General features: G+C 37.4%; 1 protein-coding gene across 1 annotated transcript; it reads left to right on the forward strand.

The window, feature by feature from the left end:
• The first annotated feature begins 5,696 nt into the window (after positions 1-5,696).
• LOC132305216 (uncharacterized) lies at positions 5,697-6,510 on the forward strand. The gene is made up of 3 exons (XM_059802890.1): positions 5,697-5,915; positions 6,013-6,216; positions 6,262-6,510. The coding sequence occupies exons 1-3, from the start codon at positions 5,697-5,699 to the stop codon at positions 6,508-6,510; spliced, it is 672 nt and encodes a 223-aa protein (XP_059658873.1).
• The last annotated feature ends 2,359 nt before the right edge of the window (positions 6,511-8,869 follow it).

Raw genomic sequence — 8,869 nt, forward strand, 5'->3', positions numbered from 1 at the left:
TTGTGCATGTATTATTATAATTAATTTTATTTGTTGATTATGTTTAATTAAGCAATATTAGTTAATTAAAGTATTATATTTGTGTTATAAAGTATTATGATGATATAATGTATTATTTTGTAATAACAATAATAATAATTATATTAGTTTAATAATAATAATAATAATAATAATAATATAATAATAATAATAAAAGTTTTATTAATAATAATATTAGTATTAAATCAATGTAATGATGAAAAATTAAATCTTAGGATAGGATTTACCTTAGGACATCTTGCTTGACTTGGCTTGCTTGGCTTAAATGTTATAGGTAGGGATATGAGAAATGGGTGAGAAGTTAATATAAATTAGATATTTGTATTATATATATTATATAAATTTGTATATATATATTAGTAGCCAACTTACTCTAAAGGCAACTTACTTAAGTTAGAAAGCTTAAACATTACAGAGAGCTATTTTATAGGAGTGAAAGGAAAAGAGAGAGAGAAAGAAGCTTGGACCGGTGTAGGCGATTTTACCCGACTACGCGCAATCGGCGGATTTATTTTAAATCCATAAGGCAAGTTATTATCTATTTTTTCCCTTTGAATCCATAAATTATTCATTTAATTTATTTCGGGTTTTTTAGAGACTAGAAACCATGCTAGGAGTTTCAATAAATTATTTTTAGTTTATTAAAATAATGTGTTTTAATTATTAAAGAAGTTAGTTATTTATTTATTAGCCTATGTAATTAAAATATAGCTGAAAATAATTAAATAAGGCTTTAGGGATTTTTCTAGAATTTTCTAGATTTTTCCGGGGCTTTTCTGCAATTTCCGGCGAGCCTCCGGCGAGGATTCCGGCCACCGGCAGTGAAGAAGATGACCGGAGTGATCCGGTGTGATGCGGCGCATGGTAGGTTAGTGCGCGCGTGCATCCTGGCCATTGGTAGAGTCTGATTGATCCGGTGCATCGCGGTCCATGCTACCGCGGTACACCCGGATCCATGAGCACAGGATTGAGTGATGAGAGGGTGAGATGATTCAGTGTAGCGCACCCATAGTAGGATGATGCAACCACCGAATTAGGAGCCGCCACGTCAGCAAGTTACCATTAGTGCGCGCGTGGCAGCGCGTGCGCGCGTGTGGAACGCTCCAGACGCGCGTGGGAGCGCGTGCGCGCGCGTGGCTGATGCCAGACGCGCGTGGAGGCGCGTGAGAGAGTGGGAAAGCTTGGCGGCGCGTGTGGGGAGCTCTGGGAGGCGCGTGGGGGCGCGTGAGGGACCCCTACAGCTACTGGAAAAGTCCAGAATACCCCTAGGGACTGTTTTGTAAATTCCAGAACCTTAAACTTGGATTTTAGGTACTGTGTTGGTATTTACGGGTTTAACGGGCCACGAAATTATTATTTTAACACCCGTTACTTATTCTTATGGCCGATTAATCTTTTCTAAGCATTTATTGGCTCGTTTACAGTACGGATACTAATGTGATTTATTTAACGACATTGCTAAATATAAATAGTGTTTCAGATAAATTATCCATGATATTTTATGGGATGTTTATACTGTTAAATGATATATAAACCATGATTATTATGCTGTGTGCATTTCAGGAAATAAATGGACTGTTTAATTATGTCGCATTTATATTATATGGATGTGTTGCCATATAGAATCATATGAGCTGGCTAATAAGTTTAGACTCATTTATACCTTATGCATTCGTTGCGATAGACAGATGTGTGGCTGTCGGGGTAAGTGGTTTGATATTATTGGCATGTGTTGCCTAATTGACATACTCGGTATATTTATTAATATTGCTGGCATGTGTTGCCTAATTTGTATGCTCAGTATATTCATCAGTACTTTGAGAGGTGTTAACACTGTGTAGTTCGTTATAGTCTGTGTTGTCAGTACCGTGCACCATGTATAATAGCTGATTTCCCGGGTAGGGAAAAGCGACACTTAACCACCTAGTGTGAGTCTAAGTGATCACCGTCTATTCTAGTTGAGGTCATGTTATACATTGGATAGTTCCCTTAGGATGTATACAGATATAGTACTCAACCGATTCATAATGATTAATTTATTTGATTCTCTGATTTGGGTCATAGTAGAGAGGACTTGCTCGTGGGGTTGACCCACCATTGTTGTTATTTCAGGATACGGTCAGTATCCGTTTCAAGGTTGAGGTTAGCAGTGTGGGACCACCATCCGAACTCATCTAGTCTTACGATCCAGTTCAGGGTAGAAGTTTTATGTATTACTTCAGTTTCAGTTTTTATTTACTTTTGACGTTGAACTCTTAGGTTTATATTTAGGGATCCTTGATATAGGATTTCCAAGTTGTAATGGAGTACTGTATTTAAATAAAGGATGGATGGATGTTGTATTATTTAATATTTCTTTCCTGTCTAAATTCTTTTATTTCCATCACTTTGTATTCCATGCTTGTATATTGCCAATTGTTTTTGATATCCCTCGTTTTTCGTGTATAAGCCTGATCAACTTATGCGTGGAAAATGTGGGGGTGTTACAATAAGGCCCTACGCATGATTTAAAGAGTCTAGATTATAATGACAAGATATTTAATATTTTATTTTTTTTATACATTACCCCATGGCCTTCGATATTAAAACCATTATAATTAGATCTTCAAAAATAAGGCCCCACGCATAATTTGAAGAGTCTTAATATTACAAGAATGGTTGTCTCATAAAAATAAAAAATATTAAATGTTAATTGTAATTAGATCTTTAAAAATAAGGCCCTACGCATGATTTAAAGAGTCTAGTTTATAATGACAAGATATTTAATGTTTTATTTTTCATTGGAGCATTAATAATGTTATACACTCAATCTAAAATCAATAGTGTTAGCTCCCCAACGGAGTGGTCTACACTAGGTGATTTTAGAAAAGTTAAACATAATCGAGAATCATTTCATATAGATAGACAAGGCATTGTCTTAAAAGATATGGAAATGATGGGATTTGCCCGCCAATAGCAATAATGAACTTCGCCAACTGAATAAGTTATTGGCGTGTTGGTTATCCGATTTTTCATGCAGTGGTTAAGGAACCCACATATTATTATTTTAATGGAAGTGTTCACCTAATAGCAAATGAATCCCAACAATAGTAATAATGAACTCCTATATCAGGATAAGTTATTGATGTATTGATTGAATGATTTATTATGCTACGGAGTTGAGGACCCACATTAATTAAAAGGTAATGTTCACCAATAGTGATAATGAAATCTTATTCTATTGAGATTTATTATACTATGTGGTTGACAAAATCAATTTAATTTAAAATATGTATGATAACATTAATAATTTACCTTGCATATTGTATGAACGCATTTATATTCAGATTTATTATGTCTAATCCATTTTTCCTGCTTGCTAACATATTCAATGTAATTGGAACTCATTTATACAGATTGGAAAAGGAACTTAGATATTTTATTCATAACGTAAGGGTACAAAATGTATTTAATACTCTTCTACCTAATTCTTTTACTTTAAGATACCCAATGAGATGTTTTGGTGAGATTAGATAGATTATATACCTAAGTACTATGTCAAATTTAAATACCATCAAGATAGCCTAAGGATCTCCAGTAAAAGATCGAATTTTGGAAAAATGATTGTTTATTATTTAAAAATTAAACTGGAGGTCAATAGGGCTGACTTGGGTGGTAAGTTTCAAGTTAACATGATTATTGCCTTGTTACCAAACTCGTTCGACTCTTTTAGAGTGAACTAAATAACGAATCAGTTTGAGTTACACTCACTGATATTCTTATAAAATTGGTAACATATGAAGGGATAATCAAAAGTATAAGCATTCCTATCAATCTAACCTAGTCTATACCATCTTCTTCTAGGCCCAAATGGAAGGGCAAATGAAAAAAGAAGGATGACTATAGGACTAGGCTAGCACAAAACATGGGGATCCAAAAGGTTAAAGGTAATAAGGTAGTGTAAGTTGAGGGCGAATAAAACTATTTCTTTTGCGGCCAACCAAGATACTCAAGGAACGAACTATCTAAGCAACGCCATGGCATAGGAAAATATGTATTTAATCATTGAGTCATGTTATGTGGTTGTATCTATTAATTCCTGATGGATAGATTCTGGAGCCACTAAACATGTTTATAATTCATTGCAAAGATTTCAAGAATCTAGAAGTTTTGATAATATGGATATATATTTGTCTTTTGACCTGATGCCAAGGTTGTAGCTAAATCAGTGGGAGTATTACATCTGAAATTAAAGAGTAAGAGGATACTAGTATTAGAGAACTATCTTTATGCACAGATGTTAGACACAATCTCATTCTTGTTTCACTTTTAGTTTATAACTGATAAGAATAATCTTACACGTGGCGCTCGCATAGGCTCTCTTCCAGATTCGATATTATCCTTATCTATAAGGGTTGGTGAGGACGCTGGGCTGGGCCACACAGCTTGGCCTAAAGTTGATTTGGGCTGGAAGAGTTATGGGCAAACTAAAGCGTTAAGGTTCAAGCTTGATATTGGGCCTAAGCTAGCCCACACTAAAAGACAGATTTTTAAAGGACCCAACTCATTTTCTGTTGCAGTTCTTAACGAATCAGATCCAAGGAAAGCCCAGGTTCAAACTCAAGCCCAAAATCTAGCTCTCTCTTCTTCTTCATTTCAGCGTCGAACTGAGAAAGAAAAGCGAAGACAGCCGGTTGTCTCAGCTAGTTGACCTCGATAGACACATACTGAAAAACAGAAATGGGTAGTACGCTCTCTTTCTCCTTCTCTAGGTCTGACCTCTGTCTCTCATCCTAAGTGTTCATCTTCTACCTTTTCTACGAGTAAGGTGTTGGGAAATGGTGAAGGTGGAGCGGAGGATCGTTTGGATCAAAAGAGAGATTTTTCTGAAGCTATTATACCACGGGTTTCCGAATCACTGTCTTCAATGACCAAGTCTGAAAGTATTGAGTGTTCCAACGGGGTAACAGTTTGTGTTAGACGAGACCTTCATTTTAAGCTGACAGATGATTTAGCCATGACTTTACTTAATGAACTTAAGCTCTGTGTTGCTTTAAAAGGCTTGAATGGCCTACCCTCCATGACTGGAACGAATTCTACCCATGATTTTATGATAAATTTTATGGATGACCCTAGAACAGAGTTGAATCTGCATTTAAAATTGTATCAGAACAGTGGTGAAAGCAAAGGGGAGGACTTTGATGATCAGTCTCAACAGATTTATCCTCTTGCTTGTGATATTGATCAATCTGATGTGGACATTATGGAACCCTTAACAACTGTGCACCCTGATTGCTTAGAGATGGTTAATGATTTAGGTATGGACTGGGTGTTAGATAATATTGGCGAGGTCAACGAAGCTTTGGGTGTCTCATCGGAAGGAGATGATGATCGAATATAAAACATTCTTCATGATATTATGGTAGGAAATAATAATGCAGAGACCTTTAAACACCAAAAGCTGTTAAAAATAGAAAACATGCAAATCGGAAAGGTGATCAGGAGGTTAAGAACCTTATTTCCAATGTTAATTATGAAGGGACGGATGGGGTGAATAAAGAGATGGGCAGGACTAGAAGTAGGAAGCAAGGAGGAAGGGCACTAATTATTTTCGATTCTTAATGAAGATACGAATTATTACATGGAACGTCCGTGGATTAAATGATCTGGACAAAAGAATGGTGGTTAAAGTTGCTTTGAAGAAGTGGAATGCCCATATTATTTGTTTGCAAGAAACTAAGTTGGCTTCTATTTCTGTTGATATGGTTAGAAGCCTTTGGGGAAGTAAGTGTGTGGATTGGGAAGCCTTGAACGCCTATGGTACATCAGGCATTATTCTTATTATGTGGGACCGTAGATGGACGTCCAGAACGAATATGGAAAGGGCTATTCTCATTGTCTTATGTGTTTCAGATGGAAGATGATAACTTCAGTTAGGTTTTTTCTGGAGTTTATGGACCCGTTATTGATTGTGATAGACCTGTTTTTTGGCAGGAGCTCAGTTACATTAAGGAATTGTGGTCGTTGCCTTGGTGCTTAGGCGGGGATTTCAATTCTGTTCGGTCTCCATTTGAAAGATCCACGGGGGGGAGGTGGTCTTCAGAGATAACCCAGTTCTCTAACTTTATTGATGGTAACCTTCTTATTGATTTGCCTTTGGAAGGTGCAACTTTCACTTGGTCTAGCGGCAAAGACCCAGTTACTTTATCGAGGCTTGATAGATTCCTGATTTCTGGAGATTAGGAGGAGAAGTTCCCGGACGTCACGCAGTCAGCTTTGGTTAGAGTCATGTCTGATCATGTACCCTTAGTTCTTGATTGTGGAGGTATGAGATCTAGACGGACTCCATTTCGTTTCGAAAATATGTGGTTAAGAGTTGAGGACTTCCAGGGGAAGGTCCAGTCCTGGTGGGAGGCAACAACTTTTACTGGCTCTACTAGCTATGTGCTTGCTAAGAAGTTTCAAATTCTCAAATCTGAGCTTAAGAAGTGAAATAAAGAAGTGTTTGGTAATTTTGAATAGAAGAAAAATAGAGTCCTGACTGATATCGTAGAAGTTGATCGTCTTGATGAGATAGGGCAAAATACTAATTCTGTACCCTCTAAAAGAGCGTCTTGTCAGGCGATTTTTGCTAAGATTGCTATTATGGAGGAGATATCGTGGCGGCAGAAATCTCGGGCTTTGTAGCTTAAAGAATATGACTGTAATACTAAATTTTTTCACAGACTTGCTAACGCTCATTAAAGATACAATAATATTAGGCGTATTCGTGTGAATGGTACAGAGTTGTGGAAAGAAGATGAGGCGCGTGGGGGTATTGTTTCTTTTTATCAGCAGCTCTATACTGAGACTTTGGAATAGAGACCAAAACTTGATGGTTTACATTTCGATTCTATTTCTAGCTAGATAGTGATATGCTTGAGGTTCTGTTCTCTGAAGAGGAAGTTCTTAAGGCGTTATCCAGTTGTAATGGTGATAAAGCTCCAGGACTAGACGGATTCACTATGTGGTTTCTTATAGAGAGCTGGGAGGTGGTGCGTAATGAGGTAATGGGCACTTTTCAGGAATTTCATTCTCATGGCATATTTGAGAAATCATTAAATGTATCTTTCATTGCTCTTATTCCTAAGAAGAGCAACGCCTCTGACATTAAGGACTTTCGGCCAATCAGTTTAGTGGGGTGTATGTATAAGCTTATTGCTAAAGTCCTTGTTCTTAGAATGCGAAATGTTTTGGATGGAATCATTTCAGAGTCACAAAATGCTTTTGTTGGCGGTAGACAGATTTTAGATTTCGTTCTTATTGCAGGAGAATGTGTTGATTTCAGGTTGAAGAGTGAAGTTCCTAGTATCTTATGCAAACTTGATATCGAGAAAGCTTATGATCACGTGAATTGGAAATTTCTTCTTTACTAGAGATGTTGCTAACTAGATTGAGATATCCCATTTGTTGTTTGCAGATGATACTTTGGTTTTCTGTGATGCTGATGTTTCCCAACTCATGTATTTGAGGTGCATTCTTATATGCTTCCAAGCAGTGTCTGGTCTTAAGATTAATGTTGGAAAGAGTGTGCTTATCCTAGTGGGGTAGGTCTCTGATATCTCCACCTTAGCTACTGTTCTTGGGTGTGGAGTGGGTGTTTTTTCACTCCCTTATCTAGGATTACCTTTGGGAATTTCCTCCAGGATAGTGGGGACTTGGGATCCGGTGATTAACATGTATGAAAAAAGATTGGCGGGTTAGAAAAAACAGTACCTCTTGAAAGGGGGGATGGTCACTCTCATTAAAAGCACCCTTTCATCCCTTCCCATATATTTCTTATCTTTGTTTTACATCCCGTGCTCTGTTGCTGATCGAATCAAAAAATTTCAGAGAGACTTTTTTTGGGGTGGTAAAGGAGAGGAGTTTAAGTATCATCTTGTTAATTGGGAGCAGGTTTATAAATCGTTGAAGTTTGGCGGTTTAGGTATCCGGAAGTTGGTCCCTTTCAATAGAGCCTTATTGAGGAAGTGGTTATGGAGATTCGGTAAAGAGTGTCATCGTCAATGGAGAAGAGTTATCTCGTGTCGTTTTGGGGAGGAGAGTGGAGGTTGGTCCTCCCGTCTTGTTTCTGTTACCAAGGGCGTTAGCGTTTAGAATTTCATTCAGAAAGGTTGGGATGTGTTTTCCACCCATATTCAGTTCAAGGTTCGAAATGGTAGGCATATTAGATTTTGGGAAGACTTATGGTGTGGTGATCAGTTGTTGTCTTTTTCCTTTCCTCGTCTTTTCAGCATTGTCGAGAATAAGCATGCTTATGTAATTGACTGTTATCATCTTGATAACAATGGAGTTACGTAGGATGTGCGGTTTAGGCGTTCTTTTCAGGATTGGGAGATAGCTGAAGTTTACGTCTTTTGGGACCTGTTGTATAGACAGAAGGATGTTGGCAGAGGTTGTGATGATATTTTGTGGACCCTCTCTCTTCATGGTAGATTCGAAGTTCGATCCAAGTTCTTGTGTTTATCTAATTTTATTAGACATGATTTCCCATGGAAGTGTATTTAGCGATCTAAAGCTCCTCTTAGAGTTACCTTCTTTGTTTGGACAGTTACCTGGGGAAAAATTCTAACATTGGATAATTTGCGTAAGAGAGGTACTATTATTGTTAACTGGTGTTGCCTTTGTAAATCTGATGATGAGTCCGTAGACCATCTCCTTATGCACTGTCCTGTTGCAATTGATTGCTGGAACCTCATATTCGGCATTTTTGGTGTTCAGTGGGTAATGCCTAAGCACTCTTTCCAATTAATTAATGCCTAGAGAAGATGCCCTGTTTCTAGTCACGCTTGTGATTTTTGGAGGATCGCCC

The sequence above is a fragment of the Cornus florida genome, unplaced genomic scaffold (assembly GCF_030987335.1).
Source record: "Cornus florida cultivar Cherokee Brave unplaced genomic scaffold, ASM3098733v1 CherokeeBrave_3.0.0_Hap2_Chr04, whole genome shotgun sequence".
Classification (NCBI taxonomy): Eukaryota; Viridiplantae; Streptophyta; class Magnoliopsida; order Cornales; family Cornaceae; genus Cornus; species Cornus florida.

What these genes read in the sequence shown, in the direction of transcription:
- LOC132305216 (XM_059802890.1), top strand. Translation starts at nt 5,697, where the DNA reads ATGGTGGTTAAAGTTGCTTTGAAGAAGTGGAATGCCCATATTATTTGT. An exon ending in TGGAAAGGGCTATTCTCATT is followed by an intron (nt 5,916 to 6,012) that starts GTCTTATGTGTT and finishes GTTTTTTGGCAG; the next exon opens with GAGCTCAGTTACATTAAGGA. An exon ending in GGTCTAGCGGCAAAGACCCA is followed by an intron (nt 6,217 to 6,261) that starts GTTACTTTATCG and finishes TCTGGAGATTAG; the next exon opens with GAGGAGAAGTTCCCGGACGT.